Source organism: Canis lupus, chromosome 37 (genome assembly GCF_011100685.1).
Source record: "Canis lupus familiaris isolate Mischka breed German Shepherd chromosome 37, alternate assembly UU_Cfam_GSD_1.0, whole genome shotgun sequence".
Taxonomy (NCBI): Eukaryota; Metazoa; Chordata; class Mammalia; order Carnivora; family Canidae; genus Canis; species Canis lupus.
Window position 1 is genome coordinate 24,508,042 of NC_049258.1, and position 25,546 is coordinate 24,533,587.

The window sequence follows — 25,546 nt, forward strand, 5'->3', positions numbered from 1 at the left end:
CAGGCAAAAATATCCTGAGAGAGGAGTATTGTCTCACACAGTTGGTAGCCGAGGCTGGGCACAGGGGAGGTCCCCGTAAGTTGGCTGGGCCAGAGCCTCGCCTGCAGTGTCCCCCAGGACTCCCCGGCCATACTCTGGTCCACGGGATGTTAACTTTCTCAGACTAAGGGCCATTCGGGATATCTGGTGAAAGCCCAGACTAACTGCCCCCAAAATGCACAAACACAAATCTTTCACATAATGGCCAAGGGTGAATGGACACCCCAAAGTCCACGTATGGACTTTTAAATTTAGCGTCTGTATCTCTCACAGGGTGCTGCTCCTGGGGATCCCTCTCTGTCACCTGGGATTCCACAAAGAACGCCAGGCTCCGTCCAAGAAAAACAGGAGAACACACAGAAAAGGAAACTCTTCCTGCTGGAGGAGCGCAGGTGGGGTCTAGCCCGGAGGAGCCCCCTGAGTTGCGACCTGCCCGCGGGAGGGTGTGTGGGGAGGGGATGAGGATGGTGTGCAGAACCTCACAGGGGTGTGCAGAAGCTCAGCCCCACGGCTCAGGCACGACCCGGGGTCTTCTTGAGACACCGTGGCAACGGCGACAGGCATCTCCGGTGACCCTGCGACGGTCACCCATGCGGACCACCCACGCCGACCTCCCATCCCACAGGCAGCCGGGTACTGAGGCAGCCCTCTGCCCCTCCCAGCCGCAGAGAGCTCTGGACCACATGGAGCTCTGCATGGGAATGGGCTTCCTCAGGGACTCTGAAGGTCCGCAGATTTACGGTTGAAGACAAGACCCCAGGTCTCTGAAGGGGAAGCACACAAAGGAGACACAGCCTCCGGGATGGCAGAGGGCGGACAACACGTCCGGCCCGAGAGACCGGGGTTCACACTGGGAGGGGGACCGCTGATGGGCGGGGGCCTCGGGCCCTGCAGGCGGAGACAGATGAGCGCCGGCGTGGCAAGCAGAGCCCCTGTCTTCCGCTTGATGGCACTCAGAGGGGAGCCACTGCGTTCTCAGACCTCGGACAACAGAGCAGTGAGTCTTCCCAAGGCTGCTGTCCATCTTTTCACAGGTGGCTGTGTCCCCTGGACGAGTGACCACCCCAGAGTCACCCACAAACCTGCCTCTCAGGACCCAGGGAGGGTGGGAGGCCACCTCCATCATTCTGCTGTGGCAAGGAAGAAAGAAGGCCCAATGTCCAAACAGAGCCCTGGTCCGAATTCCTGCCTGTGGGCCTTGGGGATGAAGAAAGTCAGCATTCAAGCAGAAATGGGAAACAGAGCCCCTCCCACGGGCTGCTCCTGTCTCCTGCTGCTCCAGGAAGTCAGCGGAGCCAAGAGAGCTTTCTAAATGCCATGGGCTTTTTGGCAGAAGGGTCTCAGGGGATCAGTTAATCCACTGGCCACCACCCCTCGTTTTACAGGACGACAGTGGCACTCGGCAGGCCGGGGGATCCCCCCCACCAAGGTCACGCAGCACAGAGAAGCTCAGGGCTCTTTCTCCTGAATGGCCTTCAAGGTGAAGATGGCCGGAGTCTGGGGGGGCGGGGGGCCGCGGACCGAGAACCTCCCAACATAATACACCGGGCTTCATCGAGTGATGATGACAGATGTGTCCCCAGGCCTTCCTCAGGAAGGACCCATGGCACTTTCACAGATACCATCTCCCTGGAATTCCTCCAGAGAGAGAAGGAGGGACAGAAAGCTCAATCATGACCTTTATTTCGGACCCGAGGGACCAGGGCCTGGAGTGACCTGCCCAGGTCACACGACGGCCCACGCCTGTGGGGCAAATGTGAACTTGCTGGGCCTGCCTCCTGAGTCCGGCCTGGCCTCCAGCTCCCACGCCAGGCACTCCCACTCCCTGCCCTCAGCCTATCCGGGCACCAGATATCACAGGGACTCGGGACAGTAAAAATAGCACCCGAGCCCACAACAACCCAAGTCCTTCTCTGCCAGGCCAGGGCGTCCGCCTGGCCACCCAGGGATCCCTGGCCAGGACAGCCGGGCCACTACGAGCCCTGCCAACGTTGGGGGAAAGCCATGAAAGGGAGCCCGCGGCGGCCCGCGGGGCACGGGCAGCACCCGGGGTGCCATGAAGCTCTGACCACAGGACGGGGGTGGGGTGGGGTGGGGTGGGGGGCATCCTGAATCAAGGTCCCACTGGGAGGGGCCCAGGGGCTGGGCCTGCCTCCACTACATGCCCTCCACCCGCCACCCCATCCTCATCCTCCGTGAACCATGACGCTGCCCACCCACGCGGACCCCCCAAGGGCCACCTCTCGGCCCCGGGGCAGCGGCGCTCGCGGGTCCCAGGGCCGCAAGTCCAGGAGGGAGGCGGCCGGCCCCGGCACACCCGGCTGCGAAGGCAGCAGCGGCCCCAGCGCCCCGCCCCGGCTTCCCTGGTCCAGGAGCCCCCCACCGCCCCGAGGGCCGGCACGGAGCCGCACAAGGGCTCGAGGGCCACGCGCGTGCCCGCGCACACTCACCCTCTGCACGGAGCCGCGGGAAGGGGAGGAGAACGGAGCCGCTCTGATTTGATCTCGGCTCCTCGTGCTTCAAGTTTCAAATCTTCCCTGCGCGGCTGCAGCCCCAGGCTGTGTGCGTCGCGCTCGGCTCAGCGAGACTGTCAGGGCTGGGAGGAGCCGGCGGCCGGCCTGCCCCGTCCACGCACCACCCTCCCCTGCTCCCCGCTCCCCCCTCGGCCAGCCCGCCTCGCCTCGCTCTGGCTTGGAGGAAGCCAGTGGGATAAAACTCTGTCTGTAATTTCAGCCAGCTGGGTCCCCAGGGCTTCACTTATCATCCTGTAGCTACGCAGTTCTCCGATGACATCACAGCGGCTTCCCAAGCGCTCCGCACGGAGCGAGCGCGGCCAGCGGCGGCCCCGGCCCGGCCCCGAAGCCACCAGGGCTCCAGGGCCCGGCCGCGTGGGAAGGGAGAGCCTGGGAGCCCGAGCGGCCGGGGACGCTAGCGGGACACGGGGAAGGGCCGCAGTTCCTACGAGGGTACTGAGATTTATTTCCCCAAAGTTTTCCACATTTTTTTTCCATTCTCAGCTAAATGAAAGGCAGAACAGATGACAACAATTTTCCAGCTGCTGAACAATAAATAAGGTGGAAATCTTTTCTTCCCTCCCTCTCCCCCTCCTTCTCCCCAACACCCCCACCACAGGGCAGAGTCTAGGAGCCAGGACACTTCCTTGGCTTATAAAAGAGGAAGAAAGATTAAAAAAAAAAAAAACCCACAAGCCCCTGTACGTCCCAGAGGTGACAGCGGGCCTGAGCAGAGGCACCAAGGGGTCACCCAGGCAGGTCTCTGGAGGGGATGGGGCGGGGAGGGGGGCAGGAGCCCCAAAGCTACATCCTCAGGGCAAAGCTTTGGATTCTGGCCTGGCAACCTTGACAATTCTTGAGGTGTGACTTTGGGAAGGCCAGTGGGCATCCCGCCCAGGACATTGATCCACCAGGCCACCACCTAAGGTGCCTCCAGTTGACCAGCTATTGGTATTCCGTTTGTTCCAGTCTATAAAGATCACGAATGGCAGAGACAATAACTTTTCAGAGTGTCGGTGACATCCAACCTCACCCCCAGCACCCAGACCTAAAGCAGGCCCCTCAGCCAAAATCATGAGAGCTGCCCCAAAAGCGCCCCCTCCTTTATCCTGGCGTGCCCTGAAAAGTGCCAGAAATCGCTGACAGCAGGACAGCAAACCCTAACTCTTATATGCACAACGTTGGTGGCTTATTTTCACATCAAGGCAATGTCCCAACCCAGCTCCCAGAGTGGGCAAGAGATGGCCTGGGGTCTGCAGTCAGGTCAGTGGGGGCTTCGGGGCCTGCTGTCTCCTTGAGGACCCCACTCAGTCTGTAATCCCAAAGTGCCAAGAGGGAGGGGCGTGCCAGGTACAGGCCACCAACCCCTCCCTCTCCTGAGCCAACACCTCAATGCCAGCCCCCTCCCCATCTCCAACATCCATCCCTCTCTCACTACTTTTTTCTGAGAGTAAAGAAGGAAAATAAGAGGAAGAACAGAGATGGTACCCAGTGCCACAAGGAGCTCCACAGGCCTATCACCTCCCACTTTCTGGACACCATACCTTTTTTTCTTTTCTTTTTTTGAAAGATTTTATTTATTCATGAGGGACCCAGAGAAAGAGGCAGAGACACAGGCAGAGGGAGAAGCAGGCTCCCTGCAGGGAGCCCAACGTGCGACTCAATGCCGGGGCTCCGGGATCACGCCCTGAACCCAAGGCAGACGCTCAACCGCTGAGCCACCCAGGTGTCCCCACACCATACCTTCAATAATGAGGCCTAATGTTATACCCAGCCCTTCTTGCTCATGTCACTTCAGCATCTGCCTAGAACACAGTGGCCAAGAACAAAGGCTTAGGGGTCAAGCAGACACTGATTTGAATCCAGACATGACCACTTACTACTCAGTGCAACCCTGGGCCAATTACTTAGTCTTCCTGAGCTTCAGTTTCTTTATCTGCAAAATGGGTATATTAATATTTTCACCTCAGAGCAGGATAGTGCTAAACACCCAACATCGCACAGGACAGGGCCCGGCAACCAGCAATTACCCCGTCCAAGTGCCAAGTGCAGAGACTGACGTAACGCATCTAAAGCAGTTGGCCCAGCACACAGCACAGAGAGATGCTCTAAATGAGGCAGCCCCATATATACAACCACGTCCATGCCATGTGCTACCTCCTTCTCTCTCCCTAACCCAGCTCCACCCTGAGAGGGACGTCGGTGACCCTGTCTCCTCAGGGTACAGATGCACAGGCCCGATGCTTCAGCTTCAGGGCCTATCATCCGCCTCGCCTTTTCCCTGCTCAAAAATCACAGCATCAAATGAAACAGCTCGGACACTAAAACGTGATGCTGCTCAGCTAATAAATACCGAGACCGTCCGGTTCGGTGGCTGCCAACAGCAGGCCGGAAGATGCCACCGCCCCTCCCGCCTCCAGAGATGGCTTCCGCTGTGTAGGACCACAAGGGAGGGGAGGGCAAGACGTCAGCTGCCTTCACGCAGACAGGACAACATGGGGCAGGGGGTGTAGTAGATCTGGTTTGGAAAAGGATATATGTAATTTTATCACTTTCTGTTTAAGGAAAAAAAAAATATTTTCCAGAATAGAGCTAAGTCAAAAATCTTTCTGGACAGGGGGATGGGCGAAGCCAAGCTTGAGAGGTGAAAGTACGGTTCGCTCTTCCGAGGCGGCTCAGTGTCCCCTGTCCCCTGAGGCAGCCCTGGGTAGGGCGGTTTCATGAGATATAGGATCTAGAGCAGGGATGTGATGCATGACCTCTGGGAGCCCCTCGGATGCTCAGTAGGACTTGAGACCCCAGATTTGCCACGTGAGGCCCAGCTGTGGGCCACCAGCCCAGGCTGATCCCTAGTCACAGCATGGTCAAGCCGGAGGATGTCCTGAGTTCATCAGCCCCCACCCCCACACCCCCCCCCCCCCCAGGGTGGCCCATCAGACTCAGGGCGGGCAAGTCTCCCCCGCTTGCATATTGGGTCAGGACTGGAGCAGAGACTACCACCCGGGACCCGGGATCCCGGAAGGAAATCCTGTCCGCTGCCAGAGCTGAGTCAGACACACCAGGGGGATGCCCAAAGGGTGCTGGAAACCCTGCGACATTAGACCCTCAAAGGTCTCCAGGTCTGGCCATGCAAACAAAGTAGAACAGTTATGGGCAAATCTGCAGCTAAAGACCATCCACTCGCAAATGGAACACAGGCCGCCTCCCCTGCAGGCCCAGCTTCGGGAGACCCCGCAGCTGGGCCAGTGGGGTGCAGCAGAGGCCGCTCAATCAGGCCGAGGGTCCTCCAGGGAGGAAGGACGCCCAGTCTCCTTCCGTCACCTCCTCCGGCCCCCTTCCCGCCCAGTGCTTTCTTTTCATTGGCAGCTGTGGAAGCATCTTCCCCAATCTGGATTTCTTTTGCTCTTTCTTTTAAGGAATTAAATGGCTGCACGTTGTGGTTTCCAAGCAGCCAGTCCTGACATAGAAACAGGACGCAGGAAAAGAGAGAAGGACCATTTCACACCCTACATGCAGGAGAGGTAAGGCCCCAGAGACAAAGGGCTGAGGGGACAGCTAGGCTGGGGGTCCTCCCCCGAGAGGATGTGACCCCCCCCCCCCCACTCCGGGGAACATGGAGCAGAGTCTGGAAATAGCTGGGACCGTCACATCTAGAAGAAATGCTCCCGGCATCTGGTGGGTAGGGATGCTGCTAAACACCCAACATCGCACAGGACAGGGCCCAGCAACCAGCAATTACCCCGTCCAAGTGCCAAGTGGGCCACAGCTTGAGGCCGTGAGCCAGCCTGAGGGCAGAGGGAGTCTGGGGTGTGAGATGGAGCTTGGGACTATGACTCAGGAGTCCTGGCTTCTGGTCCCCGCTGCGCCGCTAACTCACCACTTGACTTTGGGCAAGTCATTTCCTTTTCCTGGGCCTCAGTCTCCAAAGCAGTAAAAAGCGAGGGAGGAATAAGAAAGAGCTCTGAACCCTAAAACAGCCGGTTCTACGCAGAACCACAAGGAGGAGGAGAAAGGCACGGGTGTGCCGAGCATCACGGTGTATGGGGCAAAGGGCAGGTCCTGGGCACCCCTCACACGGCCCCAGCCTTCCGGGGTGCTCCCCACCCAGGAAGGCAGCGGACAGGGCCGGGCTCAGGACAGTGTTCCCCAACCAGAGGGCAGGAGCCACGGTGCCAGAGGACTACTCAGGAAGGGAACTGTCAACTCCCAGGCAGGTGTCTGAGCTGGACAAAGGTCGGGGGGCCATACGTACCCACGCACCTCCTCCCGCCTCTCCCCACCCGGAGAAGGATGGGGGGAAATGGGGAGGGGCTCCAGCATGGGGACTGCAGGTTTTTACGGTCTGTCTGCCCTTCAACGGATGCTCTCACATTTGCTTCCACAAGTGCTTTTCAAGGGAATGACTATCGTGCCCATCTTCCTGATAAAGAGACCGAGGCTTGGAAGTTGTGGCTTGCTCAAGATCACCTGGCTGTGGGCCCCTGGTGTTCATGCTCTTTCTGCTTCCCAGAGAGGAAGAAGGAAGGAGTGGGAGGCGCAGAGGGCGAGAGCAGAGGAACCCACCAGGAAGAAGGGAGTTAAGGGCAACAACAAACCGCAGGTTGTCCAGAACACCCTGCCCCAACCCCACCATCCACGCATCAAGGTGGCCCCCTAGGGCTTTTTTTTTTTCAATTATTTATTACTTTTTTTAGAGATTTTATTTATTTATTCATGACAGACACAGAGAGAGAGAGAGAGAGAGAGAGAGAGAGAGGCAGAGACACAGGCAGAGGGAGAAGCAGGCTCCATGCAGGGAACCCGACATGGGACTTGATCCCAGGCCTCCAGGATCACACCCCGGGCCGAAGGCAGTGCTAAACCACTGGGCCACCCAGGCTGCCCCCCTAGGGCTTTCATGCGTTTATCCCAATGATGTTTCCAGGGCTCAAAGCATTTCTGGAAATTTGTAGGGAACTGCTTTAGGGCTGGTTCAAAATGCACACAGATGAGCCCCTCTCTGCACTTGGGGGGTCGATCCCCATTCTTGATCCCAAACAGGAAATTAGGTACCACATGTGGTTATCAGACTGGCCATTAGAGTCCCCATCAGCACTGTGGGGGTGTGCAGTGGGGTAGAGGTCTCATGGGTCTATGAACGAGCGGTGGGTGTATGTCGAGGGGAGGACCTTTGTGCTTCTCTGCACAGGTGGCATGTGCAACGGGGTCTGTGTGGTTCTATGCCTGAGTGGCTGTGGGTATGGGTGTGGGTGGTGAATCTGCTTGGGTCTCTGCTGCCTTTCCCAAATGGGTCCATCCATGTGCGTTAGCATGAGGAAGCTCACACAGGCACCTCTGTGGGGATCTGCCGGCCAGTGTGCACGAGCTCACACCCCGGAGCAGGTGTGGGCCGGAAGCTGGCAGCCCCTGCTGCAGCGGGACGAGCTGGCAGTGACTCCCCTGACCCACAGAAGCTATAAAACTATGGGGTGCAGGCCTGGACAGGACCCAGGAGCGCTACCCCCAGGCTTCTTTCTCTGCTTGTGTCACATGAAGAGCGCCTGTCTGGCTCTGGAAGGTTTGCAAGCAGGAAGGGGGCAGGGAGGCAGCAGGAAGGGAGAAGGAAAGATCTGAGCAGCTTTGAGCTTTCATATCAAAATCTGATCTCACTGCCCCTGGAGAAGAACAGACATCAAAGAACACTCTGCGGCTGACAATTTTTAAAGCTATCAGAGCAGCCCGAGGCAAAGTGTCTGACGAGCATCAGGGCATCGACAGGCTGTAAGGATGTGAAGACTTGGTTGGTCCAGGGCAAGCAAGGCAGTCCGAGCTCCTGGCGCCCACCCACTCCAGCTCTTCAGCTGCTTCCCAGAACAAGGGAGTCCCACTGTGGCCTGAACAAAGCTCCCGGAGGTTGGCTAGGCCTGGCCCCGGAGGGTGGGACAACAGTCCAGCAAGTCTGCCATGGGAGGCAGGATGCCCCACGTCCCTGCTGGAGAGTCCTGTGCTTGCAAATAATGCTTGAGCACACAAAGGGAGAGGCAGGAGAAAGGGGAGTTTGGGGCAAGACTCCAGAGTCCCCTTTGCACACGGAACCTTGCCGGGGCTTGGTCACAGCGCTCTAGAATTTGCCTGGTACCCCCAACATCCATACACCATGGTCACTCACCCCCATTTAGGCAGGTGTGCAGGGTGGAAGGGACTTCAAGAAAATCCAGTCCTGTCACCAGTTCCCCTTTCCCATGTCCCTCCAAGGCAAGACAGTTCTCCTAGATGTCAGATCTCTCTGCCCGGCCTGCTGCAGCTAAAGCCCACTTTCTCCCACGCAGTCCCCCTGCCCCTGACCGGCCACTGCACGATGAACAGATCTACTGTCCAGTAGCAACGGCAGTAGCCTGGGAGCCAAGAGGCCAGACTACTAAGGAGTGGTCTTCAATGGGCCTCGGTGTACCCCTCTGTGCAATGGGAGAGCACAACCAGATGACCCCTGACCTCCTGGCCAACTCCAGATGCTCCAAGATCCACCAAAGAGAAGATGCTGGGTCAGCACTGAGCCTCGTTCTCCTCTCCTGCTCGGTCCTGCCTGGGTGGCTCCGGGCTCCAAGCTCATCTGAGGCTCTTTCTGCAGCAGCGTCAGAGCCCCCGGGGCTTAGGACAGAAATAGTGTGACTTACAGGAAATGTGGAAGTACCCTCCAGGCTGCGGAGCTCGCGAGGGCCCTGCCGGCAATCAAGAGGCTGATTTATTTTCATCAGTGAAATGCGGAAACCTAATCCCCGGAGCGAGCTGACCCAGCAGACGGTGGCAGGGAGCGCCCCACCTGGAGCAGAATTAGCTGGATGGCAGCCTGCCGGGTCTCACCACGGGGGCCGATGAGGGGAGGGACAGGGGGAGGCCAGCTCAGCCAGTGTGGCTCCAGGTCCCTCAGGAGGGCCTCTTCCCAGCCTGCCCCCGGCCTCCAAGGGTCTCCAGCAGGCAGGCGCAGCAGGGGCAGAGCCAGGCAAGCAGGCTTCCCCTTTTAACTCAGCCCCTCGTTTTCAGGAGCCGCAGACCTGGAGGCCTCTGGGTCCACATGACCATGTGCAGGGGGCGCAGGGGCAGGGGACCGGGGGCCAGAGCTCCTCGGACCCCTGCTCCTGGGAAGCCCTGGTGAGAAATGGCAGGCTTCGCAATCCCAGCTCTACACCTACTACTGGCTGGGCAAACGCTGGTAGGTTACTTCACCTCTCTGTGCCTTCCCCGTCTGTGGAATAGGAACAAGAAGACCCAGCCCACGGGAGGGTCATGAGGACTAAAGGAAATAGTGGGCACCTAACGGTGTCTCACGCATTTTTCTCCTAGGCCCTAACCAAACTGCCGCTGGAAAATGTCAACTAAGTACAACGCTTGCAGAGGCCACTTGGGCACCATCAAGATTATATATGCACATATTCTTCACCCAGCAACTGCACTTCTACAAATGCCACTTCCATCGATGGGATTACACACACACACACACACTGTGTGTACAAGGCTATTCTTTGCAGCATTTTTGGAAACGACAAAAGACTGGCAACAACTTAAATGTCGTGTTACTTAAATACAGTTACATAAAACACAGAACGCACGTACAGTGGACTCGTCAGCATCGGAAGAAAAGTGAAAACAGCTCTTCACGTGCCACTATGGAAGGGTCTCCACGATGCATCACTAGATGAAAAAGTTCAGGATACAAGCCAAATCCTTGCCACAGCTACCAGAACCCCCATGACCTAGTCCCCATAACCTCTGACCTAATGGCCTATTGCAGCCTTCGCTGCAGTGACACTGGCCCCTCTGATGCTTCCCAAGCCTACGTACGGCTCAGGCAAGCTGCTGTCTCAGGACCTTTGCACTTGCTGCTCTCTTGCCGGCAATGCTCTTCCTCAGATATTTTCTTGGCTGACTCACCCCTTCGAGTCTTTGTTCAGCTATCTCTCCCTCAGTGAGGCCTGGGCTGATCAGCTTTTTAAAAAATTTCAACTCACCCCTCCACCTCCCCTTTCCCAATCACCCTATTCTGCTCTATCTTTTCCCAGGTGTTCATCGCCGTCTAGCATGCTCTCTCATTTACATATAATGTCTTTAATGTTTTTTTTCATTGTCTCTCTTCTCCCATTACAATGGAATCGTGATGGGGGCAAGGATCTTCGTTTTGCTCACTGTTATATCCTCAGTATCTAGAATGGCGACTGGCATTTAGTAGGCACCTAGTGATTATTTGTTGACTGAGGATAGTCCACATACCAAAGAACACACGCGATTTGTTTTTGTTTTTTTCTTTTTGTCGGTGGAGCAGATTCAAGGTTACCCTTATTTTCACTCTCCCACACTCTGTTTTCTCAAATGGAAGAGAAAGGAGCAACCTTACAGCTATGCCAGCCGTCACCATAACACACAGCCTGGGCATCGCCGATGACTGGTGCCAGGAAGGCAGGACCCGTGGAGGGGAAGCCCCTGAAAAGACCCTTGGGGGCTAGGGCTGGCTCTGCCCTCCGCGATCCGTGTGACCTCCACAAGTCCCCCAAGCCCGGAGCTAAGGGGGCAGCTCACCCCCCCGGGGAACGGAGCCTGGTTGGAAGATGCCAAGGAAAAGGTGCCGACACCCGCACCTGGTTCAGTGTGGGAGGAAGAACACCGGACGTGCAGCCAGAGGCCCAGTTCAACAGCTGCGATAGTCAAAAAATGAACTGACTTGCGCTCCGGGAAGCAGTTTATCAAGTGCCCCCCAAGGTCAGGGAGCCGTATCAGGAACAACAAACAGAACCAGCTGGCTTAGGACGCATAGGGCAGACCTAGGAGCCCAGAGACGATCTCAGTTAATTCTCAGCCCCAGGGGGGAAGGTACCATCCTTGCCCCACGTTACAGGTGAGAACACTGAGGCTCAGACAGGCTAAGCCATCTGCCCAAGGTCAACGGAAGGCAAGAGGGTCTCACCCGCGGCAGGATTCTGGCCTTTCTGTGTGTGTGATTCGAGGCTGTCTTTTCAATGAATCTCCTGGTTCCTTCTCCCCTTCTGGACCCCGGTATGTGGCTCTCTGGGCGCTCCCTCACCCTCCGCTCCACCCTCCCCAGCACTCCACCTTGACCAGCTCCAGCACCGCACCCCAGGACAGCGGAGTGGTGAGCGAGGTCCGTCTGAATCGAAGGCTTCTCTTTCCCTCCACCAAGCTAGACTTTGAGCAAGGCTGTGATGCCACTTCTAGGTTTGAAAATGGGGCTGCTCTCCACGCACGTCGCCCTCCCAGCCCTGGGACAAACACAGCCCCTCTGCAGAGCTGTGCACCTCTGAGCACCACCGTCCCCCAGGAGCTGCCTGTCTCCCGAGGAGCCGAGGAGCCGAGGCCCAGCCGAGATCCTCCTCCCCGTGGCTGTGAGACACACACCCCGCCCTTGTCCTCAGGCGACTCCAGGGCACAACTTTCTACAGCACCCAGGCCAGCCCGCCGCCCGCCGCCTAGGCGGTGATCTGTAAGTACTGGGGGAATGAAAGGAGAGAGAAAAGGAAGGGAGAAAGGAAGGGAAGGAAGGAGGAAGGATGATGGGTAAAAAGCAGCCACAGCTGGGTAGGAAACAATATCTGATTACTGGAAGCTTCCATTTCTTCCCTCGGACATGGCTAGAGTTGGTATCTTGGGGTCTTGCAGGCTCCAGCTTCCTTGTGCTTGTCTGCGGGTCTGGCAAGAGGGGAAGTGGGGAGGGGCCGAGAAGGGGACAGCGCTCTCCTCCTGCCCTGCCTGGAGCTCGATATTTGAGCACACCGGGAAGGCAGACTCGAGGCTCAGGCTGCCGGCCAGGAGCTCCGGCCCAACCGAGCGCGGCTCCGGCCTTCCAACCTCCACCCGATGGCAGAGATTACAGAGGACCAAGGCACATTCACTCGGGAGGGTATTGGTTTACTGAATGTTCCCTGGGCAGACACTACTCGCCCAGGCCTGCCAGCTGCCTCACAGAGCAGAGCCAGCCAAGGGTCTGAGGGCATCGGGACGAGCCCCGCCTCGCCCCACTAAGCAGGTGGCAGGGAGATGCTGGGTCAGTGGTGTCATCTTCTCCACCCACAAGGTCAGGCCGACCTCACATTTGGATTCTTAGCACTCTGATTGCTGCAGGACGTCAGCAGGGAGGACTCCCGCCCCCCGACTTGGGGGAAAAGAAGGCACCAGATCCTCCCCAGGAAGCCAGTCTATCCCGGCCTCTCTCACCACATCTGTGGAGGCCATCCCACACGGACAGCCATCTCCCTTGTCTCCTGACATCTCTGCCCAAGGATGCCAAGGAGACAAGGGCCCAACCTCCCCACTACAGCTGATCCGCTCTCTCACCGTCAGGAAGTGCCACCGGGTGGCTGACTCAAACCCTTCCTGCTGTAGACTAAGTCCTTGGTCATCTATGATGTGACATAACAAGGACAGAAGATTCCTGCAGCAGCTTTGAAGGTCTCCGTCTCTGCCCATCTCTCCCCCTCATCCCCTGAAGCCACATCCCAGAAGGGCTGCCCTCTCCGGCGACCAGGTTAGGATTTTCCAACAAAAGTCAGTCTGGTGCTCATGAACCCCAAGCTCTCGGTCAGAAGATCACCCCCTAAAGCCTTCTGCTCAGAGATGGGGGGGCGGATGTATCAGTCCGGGATCCTTGGAACCTTTCCCTAAATTATTTGGGACCACCTTGCAAACTTGCACTCCTCTCTTACTGGTTCCTCCCACATCTGACCCAAAACTCCAGAAGGCAGGAATGCCAAACCCTTTGAAGGTACGTCAAGGGCAGATATTCACCACGGTGCACAAGTGTTCTTCCCTCCCCGCTGCCCAACTGCCTCACTTCCAACCTAAAGGGGCCACCTTCTGGAGGAGGGGCTACCCTCCCTCACCCTGCCTGGCCTCGGGGACACGAAGGGACCCAGGGCCACAAGGGCCGCAGGGGCAGCTGGGGGTGCAGAATTCACGCAATTTTGCATTGCTCGGCCATCCAGGGATCTGACACTTGGCCTCCCTCTCTGGGGGTTGGGGCAGCTTTTCTAGACCAGTTCAAGCACCAGCTCTAGGGCTGGAAAGAGATCAGACCAAGCAGCCGAAAGCATTTCGGGCTGCAGATGAATAATCTTTTAGATCAAGATCATTAAATGATAGTACGCAGTATCGATCCTGGACTCTGGCTCCAGACCCTCACGTTGGAGTCCTGCCTCCACCGTTTACTCAGGACACTGCCGTGGACGAGGCCCCCAACCTCTCTGCTACTACCCGTTCCATCCTCTATAAAACGGGAACCCCAGGGGCAACCGGATATTAACGTGGAAGTAGTGGGGTCTCAGTTGTGACAGAGGCCCCAGGAAGATGAACGCCCCACTCCGAAAGTAAGGCAAGGGATCAGCACACAAGGATGGCAGGAAGACATCGCTAGCATCGAGAGCAAAGAGACCATAATCCACAGGATGCAAATCACTTATCCAATAAGGGATCTGTTTTCAGAATAGAGAAGGAACTTATAACTCAATAGCAAATAGACCAAAAAAAAAACATTGTTTTGAAGTGTCCAAAATATGTGAATAAACATTTCTCTAAAAAGAGATCTACAGGGCGCCTGGGTGGCTCAGTGGGTTAAACTTCTGCCTTTGGCTCAGGTCATGATCCCGGGGTTCTGGGATCCAGCCTCCCTGCTCAGTGGGGAGCCTGCTTCTCCCTCTGCTGCTCCCCCTGCTTATGCTCCCTCAATCCCTCTCTTTCTCTAATAAATAAATAAAATCTTTAAAATTAATTAAATAAATAAATAAAAACAGATCTATAGTGGCCAGTTACCATGTGAAAAGATGCTCATCACCGTCCATTATGAGGGAAATGAAAACCCAACTGGCCAATGTACTTTATACCCATTAGGATGGCTCGGGTACTGAAGGCAGGAGTTGGTGAGGACGGATGGGAGACGCTGGCATCCTCAGACACTGGCTGCAGTGATATAAAACTTTGGAAAACAGTCTGTGTCCTCAAATGATTGGACACACTGTGACCCTACAGCCCAGCCACTCCACCCCTAGGTATCTACACAAGAAAACGTGAAAACCCAAGTCCACGTGAAAACTGGTCCATGAATGTCCACAGCAGTGTTTGTTAAAATATTCAAGAAGTGGACATAAAGAAAACATCCACTGACTGAGGAATAAGTGAACAAAACGTGGTATGGCCATAAGTAGAGTATTACGCAGCAACAAAAACAAAGCAGTGACCCATGCTCCAACTTGGATGTGGCCTGAAAGTATTCGGCTCAGTGAAAGAAGGCCACGTGCTGTATAATTCCATTTACAGGAAATCAGCAGAACATTCCAGTCTGGGGACGCCTGGGTGGCTCAGCGATTGAGCGTCTGCCTTCGGCTCAGGGTGTGATCCTGGAGTTCCGGGATTGAGTCCCACGTCGGGCTCCCTACATGGAGCCTGCTTCTCCCTCTGCCTGTGTCTCTGCCTCTCTCTCTCTCTCTCTCTCTGTATCTCTCATGAATAAATAAATAAAATCTTTTAAAAAAAAATTCCAGTCTGTCAAGGCACTACTGGGTATTTACCCCAAAGATACAAATGCAGTGATCCGAAGGGGTACCCACAACCCATTGTTTACAGCAGCAATGTCCACAGTAGCCAAACTATGGAAAGAGCCCAGATGTCCATCGACAGATGAAGGGATAAAGAAGATGTGGTAAATCCACACAATGGAATATTTCTCAGCCATCAAAAATGAAATCTTGCCATTTGCAATGACGTGGATGGAACTAGAGGGTATTACGCTGAGAGAAATAAGTCAGAGAAAGACAGTTATCATATGATCTCACTCATACATGGAATTTAAGAAACAAAACAGAGGATCATAGGGGAAGGGAAGGAAAAAGGAATGAAGTCAGAGAGACAAACCATAAGAGACTCTTAATCACAGGAAATGAACTGAGGGTCGCTGGATGGGAGGGGGGGATGGAATAACTGGGTGACGCATTAAGGAGGGCACGTGATGAGATGAGCACTGGGTGTCATCTGAGACTGATGAATCACTGATCTCTATCTCTAAAACCAATAATACATTATATGATAATTAATTGGATTTAAATAGAATTCTAAAAATTAATGAACTAACTTTTTAAAATCTGTCAAGACAGAAAGGACACGAGGCTGGGGGTGGGGCAAGAAACGGGGGCCGGGTGGCTGCCGATGGTTGGGGGTGTTGGAAATGTTGTACAGTTGGTGATGGTGATGGTGAAGGTGCACAACCCCAAACATACTAAAACCCACTGAATCGTCCACTTTAAGACAGGTGGACGTTATTAAGTCAATGAATACAATTTTATAACACGATATTGGAAATATATAATATTAGCTGTTTTTTGGGGGGTTTTTTAAGAGACAGAGAGAAGGCCCCAAACTGTTCCGTGGCTCTGAACTCCCTCGGACACCTCCACATCACGGAGCAAACGGATCAGGAAGGGGGAGAGGCCACGAGGAATGTTGGAGAATGTTGTTTTGTTGCTGGGGGCCTCTCCCTCCCCCTCAGCGAGTGCGGGAGCACAGAGAACAGGAGAGACAGGGACTGGCTTGGGCCAAAAGTCCAAGGGGCGAGAGGCAGGCAGGGGGACCCACAGAGGGGCTGCCTGGGTCACGTCCCCCCCAGGCTCAGCTGAGGCCCAGATGCATGAGGGCCCCCTCGGGCCGGGGAGGGAGAGCCGGCCTGGGCCCCTCGCATGCTGTCCCGTGTCCACGAGAGACTGCAGGGGACGAGGGACGCCTGGGCCCAGAGGGTTGTGAGAGTCCGCCTGAGCGGCAGTCCCCTGCCTGAAGGAAACACCGATGCAGTGACCTACGCGGAGCCCCAGGGGTCCCCCAAACACCCACAAAGGTGCCGCAGGAGAGAAACAGCCCGCGTTCGACATCCCGGAATCTTCCATCGGCCAAGAGCTCAGGAGTGGCCATCCCCGCCTGCCCCACACAGAGTGGGCAGGAATCCCCTCCTGATTCTCTCCCCCACACCCGTCCTGTCCTCTCTTCCTATAAGTCGGGAAACCTAGTGAGCTGCACCCCCCCACGTGCGCACGCGCGCACACACACACACACACACACACACAGTCGGTGCCAGGCAGGAGCTGACAAGGGGGAGGAACTGGCTGAATGAAGGGCCAAGTCCACTGGCACTGGACACACTGTCAACTGGCTGAGGATCTTTCGTTCCCTAAGTGGCCAGAACAGGCACGGGACTCGCCCTAATACCATGAGGGGGCAGGGAAAGCAGAGGACAGACGTCAGGCAGGACGTGCCAGCAGGAGACACAGGGAGTGGCTTGATGACCACACTCGACAAGGTCTGCCTGCTGATCAGGAAACAGTAGCACCTGCTGGGGAGGACTAACCACGAGAAAGAGCACGGTGGCACCCGGCTCAGGGCAGGCCCCAAAGCCAGCCAGCATCTGGTCACTGGCGCTGGCATCGTTACCATCGCCGTCCCCCCATGAGGTCCCCTTGGGAATCCATCCTCTTCGTTTCACTGACAAGGGAATTGAGAACTAGAGAGGAGAAGTAACTTTGCCAAGGTCACACAGCAAGCTGCTGTCAGAGGCAGGTCTCTGACTCCCAAGAGTGGGGCTCCCAGAACAGAGCCACTATGGATGGTTCCCGAGCGTAGAGGGGCCACAGGGATGTGGAATGTTTCCCAAGAAGAGAGGACTTGCATATGTTCAAATCACCTCTCTACCTTCCTTCCTCCAGCACTTCAATAGTGACAATAGTAATAAACTCAAATTCCTGCCAGCAGAGTACATGCCTAGCACTCTGGATTTGACCTTTGACATCCTCATTGATCTTAACAGCAATCCCATGAAAAAAGACTATTACTGTACCCGTTTTATAAAAATGACATTTGGGGCTCAGAGAGGTCGAGTGTCTTGACCAAGAAACACAGTCCTAAACAACAGGGCTTGGAACCTGGCCTTCTGACTCTAGGTCCCACAGACTTAGTCCCTATAGCAGAGCTCAGTCTGTTCAACATTATTTTCCACTTTCCATTTTCCATGAACCACTTCTCTGCTCCCTTTGAAGTCAGGCTTGGGTGTGAGACCTGCTTTGGCCAATGAAATGTCAGCAGGAGGAATGTGTGTCACGTCCGGGCAGAAGCAGTGTGCACGTCACAGTGCCCACTACCCACTGTGGCGGCGATGATGGAAGCAGCTATGGGATGAAGCCACCAGCAGCCTCGAGTAAATAAGATGAACGCAGACCCCGTGCCAACCCACACTGGACATGCGGCACGGGCAAGAGATATATATTTTGGGGCTGTTTGTTACCCAGCGTAACCAAGCCTCTCCTGACTAATACAACCACCACGAAGCTACACTGCTTCCCCGCTCCAAGCCCATGAGGTGGGAAGTTTGGTGGGTCCATCTTAGCTCCTCCCAACTCACAAAAAGACACAATGATTAAGCTCAAAGAGACAGAAAGAACCACTCCTCCAATTCCCTCATTTTACAGGACATAAGGGAGATCTAAAGAAAAGGAGTTACCAAGACCCCCCCCACCCCGAACAGTCTCCTGCCACCCACGCCTCCCAGTGTCTGGCTCTCTCTCCATGTCTCTTGCCTACTTCTGTCTCCTTCTCACTCTCTGTTTGCTGTGTCTCCCTCCCTCTTTCCTCCCCCTCAAAATAAATACATAAATAAATAAATATCAGAGAGTTCTTGGACGAGCCCAGCTCAGGAGAAGTCACCACAGACCAGGGGCCGCTGGCTGCCATCCAGGAGGCTCTTCCCCAGCTCAGACGACCGAGCTCGAGGAGGCACTGGGTGTCCTGCAGAACTGGGAGCTCTCCCCGAGGAAGGGAATGGCTCTCCTCACAGATCCTCCGAGGGCTGAGCAGCTTGGGCCCAAAACCACACCCCCTGTCACCAGCCCCTGGCTCTTGGGGGGCTTCCCACAGAAACGGGGAGGGACTGATGGGCACCACACAGGAGAAGCCCAGAAGAGGGTTGGTTACCAGCCAGGTAACCGGGGGCTTCTCACATTCTCCGTTCCTTCCTCCGGCCCTGAGCAATCCGCTACTGCGCCCAGCACGCGCCCTATTCCCCTGTACCCACTTAAGTTGTGACACACTCTGAACAACTCCAAGCCTGAGGACGTTGGGGGACGGGAGACGTGAAGGGGGACAGTGAGGGAACTCAGGCCTGGCCAGCCCCCGGGTGGAAGGCAGCCCACAGCTCTTGGTACGGAACTCGCTTCCGAGAAGGCTCGCCCTGGAACACTCTGGAGGAATTTGGAGGCGGCTCTGTGCAGCATAGACAAAAAAACAGCCCCACTCCCACCCACAGGGAGCTGGGATCTGGGCATGGGGCGTCAGAACTCAGGCCAAATGGCTAATGGGGCTTCTGGAGGCTGTGAAACGTGGTGTCAACCAGAGCGCTGAGCTGGCAGGCTCCAGACCAAACCAGAGAAAGACAGACAGCCTGCAAGGAGGAGGCTGGTGGGGGGCCAGCCCACTACCCCCTCCAGCGCCCGGAACCTGCGCCCCCCAGCTCAGGACCAAGGCTCCAGGCGTCCGACTACAGGCCACCCAGAAAACTCCTTCCTAGGTGTTGTGGGCTGACGTGCTCTCCCCCCAAGTTCATACGTGGGAGCCCTAACCCCCAGTACCTCAGAGTGTAATTGTGTCTGGAAAGAGGGCCTTTAGCAGATAATTAAGTTAAAACCCACTCTAGACACGAGTGGGCCCCAGGCCAATCCGACCGGTGTCCTTATAAAGAAGAGATGGGGACACAGAGGCACACAGAGGGAGGACCCAGCGAAGACACGGAGAGAAGACCGCCATCCACAAGCTCGGGAGGAACCAATGCTGCTGACGCTTTGCTCTCAGACTCGCGGCCTCCAGAACTGGGGAAAGACACGTCTGCCGTGCGAGCCTCACAGGCTGGGGTATCTTGTCGTGGCCGCCCAAGCAGACTCAGACACCGGCCTGCGGGGTGCACCAGAGGGTGCTACTCCCGAAGTGAGGAGGCCTGGAGACGGCAGGTGCTCCCCTGCTCCCCAGCCACATGTCAAGGCCTGGAACCTTCTCTGGTGAGAAAGTTCTTAATACTGAGTTTCTAACGGATTCTTCACCTGTCACCACTTCCCCTTCCTTCTGGCCTGAGTGCAGGGTCCCTGAGCATCCATGGCCACCACACAGAGGCAACTCGCCCTTTTCCCTCTATTTCTCTCCAAATTTCTGGACTTGTCCACAGTGAAACGGCCTGCCCGGTGCGGCGGTGAGCTCTCTGCCGTCCAAAGGTGTGAGAAGTTGGACAAGCACCTGCAAGGACCACCCGTATTAGGGGGTGTGGGGCGCTGAACACACTGAGCTCCGAGGGAGGAGGGAAGGGACCAGAGTCAGACCCCTGGATTCAGTAGCCACCCCATGTCCTATCTCATGACCCCCGCAGCACGACTAACCTCTCCACACGTGGGTGTGGCCATCGGTGCAATGGGGTCAGTACGACTGGAGCGGAGGTCGTGCAAAGGGAGCCTCTGCACGTGAGGATGACCTCCCCCCTGGCAGGCCCACAAGTGCCAGCCTCGTGTCCTCACTGTGGCAGGAGGCCAGCAGGCGGGCTCCCTGACCGGCCTGGACCGCCCAGCCTGGGACGTGGGCCTACAGAGCACGGGGCTTTTCTTCCATCGTTTCTGTTGCTGAGATGGATCTGCGATGCCCCAAAGGAGTAGAAACTTGAACTAGGGGGCAGCCCAGGTGGCTCAGCCATTTAGTGCCACCTGCAGCCCAGGGCGTGATCCTGGAGACCCGGGATCGAGTCCCACATCAGGCTCCCTGCATGGAGCCTGCTTCTCCCTTTGCCTGTGTCTCTGCCTCTCTCGCTCTCTCTCTCTCTCTCTCTCTGTGTGTGTGTCTCTCATGAATAGATAAAGAAAATCTTAAAAAAAAAAAAAAAAAAAGAAACTTGAACTAGGAATGGGGGGTTGGGGGGAGACAGGGGTGCAGTTCCCGGCACGGACGGTAAAGTCAGGGTCTCCTGCAGAAGCAGGAGGAATAGTGGGCAGAGGGCCGACTGCAAGGCGGCGAGGAGCAGCCCAGGCCCGAGATCGTCTGTCCCTGGTCCCCAGTGCCTGGCTCAGTGCCCCCTGCTGCCCCTCTGAGTCACCCGGTGGCCTCTGGAGGGCCTGGCCCGGCCTCTCGGATTCCTTCCCTCACGGGCCTGAAATAGGAGAGGCGTGCCACTTGCAGAAACGACCTGATCTCACCTCCGACACGCCTCCCCTATTTTGAGCGGCCATCCCCTCACCAGAGGCCTTGTGGTGGGAGCAGCCCCACAGCCTCCTGGGGGGCAGGGGAGGGACACTAAGGGATGCGCCTCAGCTGTCCCCGGCGCTGACATCCAGCTAAGCACCTGCCGCGGGCCGGCCCGGTGCTCTCCTGGCTGCCACACTCCAGATCCCAGGGCCTCCAGCGCCTCCCTCCTGCTGAGACTCAGGACAGGGGTCTGCCCAGTGGTCAGAGGTGGGGACAGAGGGGTCAGATCCACCCAAGCTCGGGGGCGACCCAGGGAGTGTCACAGGGGCTGGCGCCCGGAATACAGGCCTGCGGTTACCAAAGTAGCACAGCGATGAGCACTGGGGTTTCACACCCAGACCTGCTCCTTACTGTTGGGGCAACCTCCCGCGGGTTACTAAACCCCGCTGTGCCTCAGTTTCCCTACCCAGGCATGAAACCAGTGCCCACCTCACAGGGTGGCTGTGAACACTAGGCAAAGGGAGACTTGCAAGGGCTGGGCACCATGACTGGCATGTGACAAAGCCAGAGCGGGCTCCCAAGGCCAAGACCAAGACCTCCTTGGTCTTCTCTGCAGAGACGCCTGAGATGCTGGCCACGGTCATTACGTGCAGAGACTCCTGAGGAGCCACCACAGGCAGCCTCCGCAGCTCCTACTCCCCACACGATGCTCAAAATGATTTGTCCACTCAATCCCCCATTTACAGCAGAGCAAACCAAGGCCCTGAGAGGATGGCTTCTTGTCAGAGGGTCTGGACCCTGGTAGTTCGGCTCTAGAGGCCACCTTGGGGACCCCTATGCTAAACCGCCTTTCATGAACATTGCTGCATTAAGCCAAGGACATGGGCGCCATTAACCATCCCAGTCTGTAGAAGAACAAACTGAGACCAGGAAGGCTAGGTAAGGCCTTCAGCTACAGAGGGGGATCGGGGACCCTGGGCGGTCAGGCCTCAGGCACACAGGCTGACCCACAGCACCTTGGGGTTAGCCTGCCTCTCCCAGTCCATGACTTCCCTGGGGGGCAGGCAGGGCCACCTTGGGTACCATGTCACCCACAGAGCCCAGCCCCCCAGCCCCGGGGCCACTCCTAGGAGCCCCCAGGCACCTTCCAGGCTCCAGCTTGAGCCACTTCCTGGGCACCCCAGGAGGTTAGGTGCCCTTACCCCAAGAGTGTTACATGGGGACATTGAGGTACAGGGACTTGCCCACAAAGGAGATGGACTCAGGCCTCCTATGTCTCTTTCTTGACCAAGGAAATCAGCCAGAAGAAAATGCTTTTATCTCTGGGCCCCAGAACCTAGAGCCTTCCAGAAGTGCCTCCAGCCATGAAGAAGAGCAGGACTGGAATAATGATCATTGCTCCCACCCCATGGCTGGCTTTCCCATCCCTGTGGGGGATGCAGCCCAGCGGCAGCAGGGGGCACACAGATGGACAGGCAGGGTCTGTCCTGGTGACCACCCCAACCTCATCGCTCCCGGTCCAGGCCAACCAGCTGGCCAGACGAGGCCAGGCCAGCGAAGAGGACAGCAGAGCCTCGATCTGCTTGCCCTGCCTTCCCTTCCCACCCTCCAGGCATAGGGCCAGCTCCTCAGCCTCCAGACAGGAGCCCCTCTGTCCCTGCAGGATGAGCTGATGGGTTCCATTCCCCTGCCCCGGGGGGGGAAAAGGAAGGAGGCAAGGGGTGGAGAAGAGTCCAGACTCCCCCAGCCTCTCCTTCCTACCCCATTCCTGCCTCTAGCTGCTGCTCCTCCTTCTGCTCCCCCGCCTCCTGCCCCCTGCCTTCCCTCTGGCAACGTGTCCCCATCAGGCCTCCCACGGCCTCTCCTGTCCCCTTAACTCTTTTACCTTTTGGTTGCCTGGCACCTTGCAGTTTACTGAGTGTTTTACATTGGCCGCAGCACAGAATCCACAGCAGGGAGAGACGGGGACACATTAAAAATACCTTCAAATTGCCAAGTGTTCTTGTGAAAAATGCAAACATCCCCAGAACGTTGAACAATTAGGCTGGCAGTAGCTCCGAACTAAATTATTTCGTCCTCTGCCCTCTCCCCAGCCACTCAGCACAGCAGAGGGGGCCCCGGGGAGGTGGGGAGGAGTACTTGGGGCGGTGCCTCTGCAGGGTGGGGTGTCTGGGCCCCTGGGGGAGGGGGTGGAGGGAACTAAGAAGGTAGGCTTGAGGACAAGCCATCCACTTTGCAGTGTTGCCTGTAAACAACATGCTCTCATCAAGCCCCAAAGGCTGGCCCAACCACTGCCCTCATTCCACTTGCTCTGAGCTCCATCACTCCTTCTGGTATCTCAGAGGTCAGAGGGAGAATTTTTTTTTTTTTTTTCAAGAAAAAGAAGACTTTCAGGGTGGAGTCAACATATCCAAAATCCTGGAGAAGGGGATCCCTGGGTGGCGCAGCGGTTTGGCGCCTGCCTTTGGCCCAGGGCGCGATCCTGGAGATCCGGGATCGAATCCCACGTCAGGCTCCCGGTGCATGGAGCCTGCTTCTCCCTCTGCCTGTGTCTCTGCCTCTCTCTCTCACTGTGTGCCTATCGTGAATAAATAAAAATTAAAAAAAAAAAAAAAATCCTGGAGAAGAAGGTAGAAGGAAGATGGGGAGCAGGTGGGGGTCCAGGAGGCCTGGCTCTCTTTAACCCAGCTCTGCCACAGGGCTCAGAGTCCCAGGGATGTCACAGCCTCACCCAAGGACCAGCTGCAGCTCAGGGGCCGGGAGCTGGTATCCTTGAAAGCACGTATCCATTGGGCAGTGGGTAAACCAGAAGACCCTTCCTTCGAGTGGGGCCGGGGTGGGGGGCTCTTGGTTATCCCCAACTGAAAATCCGGGGGTGGGCCAACAGTCCTGAGGATCCTTTGGGCTCCCACATGCTGCAGTCCCAGGATTAAATCAGAAAAGCAAGTCTAGGCCAAACCCCAGACCCGGCGTCTCGAGGGCTCCCAGAATGCTGCCTTTGGAGGCTCCGCCCTGCCTCCCACATGCAAATGAACCACACAAACAAATACAATCCACACATCACCCCCGCCCCCAGCACTGAACTGAGCTGCAGTTGCCCACTTGACATAATGCTAGGTTGTGCAGCTAAATTAAACATGCATTAATTTCGACCTTGGTTTAACTTTTCAAATTCTGCAGCCTATCGGTCTCCAGCTCTCAAACATTTTCGTTGGCCGTCGATGAAAGCGTGTAGGACCCGCATGCTGTGTCTACTACATTCCTAGGGCTCTGACCCCAGGGAACTCAGGCCTCGAGCCTGGAGAAATCTAACGGCGGGTTTCAAAGAAATCTAACAAAATGCCGCATTTGCGGGGCGTGAGAGTTATGTCAAGGTCCGCTCAAGGCCACCTCCTCCAAGGAGCCCTCCCAGACCACTCCAGCTCTCAAGAGTCCCTCCCCGGCCAGGGTCAGAGCACAGGCTGTTTACAGTTCGTGGGACTCATTCAGCAGCAGAGGCACACCGTGGTTGCGTGGCCGTTTGGCTGCATTCGTCACCTGTGTCTTGGTTATTCCACACATTCGTGCTTTGTCTTACTGTCCCCTCACTGAACCGGGAGCTCTCCGAGGTGCCTGGACCTCTCCTCGGCCTCCCCCGAACCCTGTCTGCTGCCTCAGGCCACGGGAGCAGGGCAGTGCTGCGGGGAGGGGAGCTGGAAACCCCGGTGCCACCTACCCTCCATGCCGTCCTCTCGGTGCCCATCGAAGTTGTCATAGGAATCCCAGCGGATGAGGGGGTCGGAGGTGTTATAGTCCACGGACACGCTCGGCCCGTTCTCCAGGTGTTCCATGCCTGACGGAAGGAGGCAGGAGGGCAGTGCAGAGAAAGGTGGGGGAAAAGGCCGATCAGCAGCTAGGCAAACAGAAGAAGCCAACGGCTCCCCCGGGGCTGCCCCCTGAGGGGCTTCTCATTCTCCTGAGCATGGTGGGGTGCGGCCAGCGGCTTCAAGTGGACAGAGAACCCAGGAGTCTGGTTTCTTGCACTGTCTGTTTTATTTTATAGTAGGGGGCAGAGGGAGAGAGAGAACCCAAAGCAGGCTCCACATCCACCATGTAGCCTAACGAGGGGCTCGATCCCACCACCCGGAGATCATGACCTGAGCCGAAATCAAGAGTCAGGTGCTCAACCGACTGAGCCACCCAGGCACCCCTGTTTCCTTGCATTCTTGAAAAGGCTCGTATGTGGTCATGGGGGACATCAGGATGGGACACTGAGGAATGAAGACCCCTCCTCCTCCAGGAGAAAGCTGGGGGGCCCTCTGGCTAGGCATCTGTTTCTTCCTTTTCCATGTCCCGGGCCCCCCCACCCCCGGGGCAGTGCCAGGAGACTGGAAGGTCTGCCCCTGGAGTCGGGGGGAGTGTGGAAGAGGCTTGTGCTGAGTGGCATGGGGTAGGGACAGCAGGGAAATCCCAGCCAGGACACTGAGAGGACACAAGGGCATGCTAGCCAACCCCCTGCCTTCCTCTTCAGATGCTCCCGGCTGCCGGCAGGACTCTGAGGGGAGAAGCAGTCTCTCCCACTCATCCACGGGAAGATGAAGGCCGCACAGGCCGCAAGTCCTGCCTCCTGGGGCAAGTCCCTCTCCTGACCTGGCAGTCCCTCCTTGCCTCTTCCCAGAGTCCCTCCGTCGGTAGCCTAACTTCGTCTCATCTCACTCTGTTCTCAAATAGGATGGAGAACAACTGGTCTCCACATATAACCAGTCTGAAGGCATACCAGCTATTATTAA

General features: G+C 56.7%; 1 protein-coding gene and 1 long non-coding RNA gene across 14 annotated transcripts in view; one reads left to right on the plus strand and one right to left on the minus strand.

The window, feature by feature from the left end:
• The window catches only part of TNS1 (tensin 1), a 196,872-nt gene that overhangs the window by 53,164 nt on the left and 118,162 nt on the right, over positions 1–25,546 (minus strand). For all 13 annotated transcript variants that reach the window (XM_038585701.1, XM_038585696.1, XM_038585695.1 and 10 more), the window contains one exon: positions 24,493–24,609. In XM_038585701.1, the coding sequence (XP_038441629.1) occupies positions 24,493–24,609 (117 nt within the window). The remainder of the gene's footprint in view (positions 1–24,492; positions 24,610–25,546) is intronic.
• On the plus strand, positions 10,033–14,088 carry LOC119877916. Its single transcript, XR_005385392.1, has 2 exons — positions 10,033–11,418; positions 11,626–14,088. It is a non-coding gene; the product is annotated as an uncharacterized LOC119877916 (long non-coding RNA).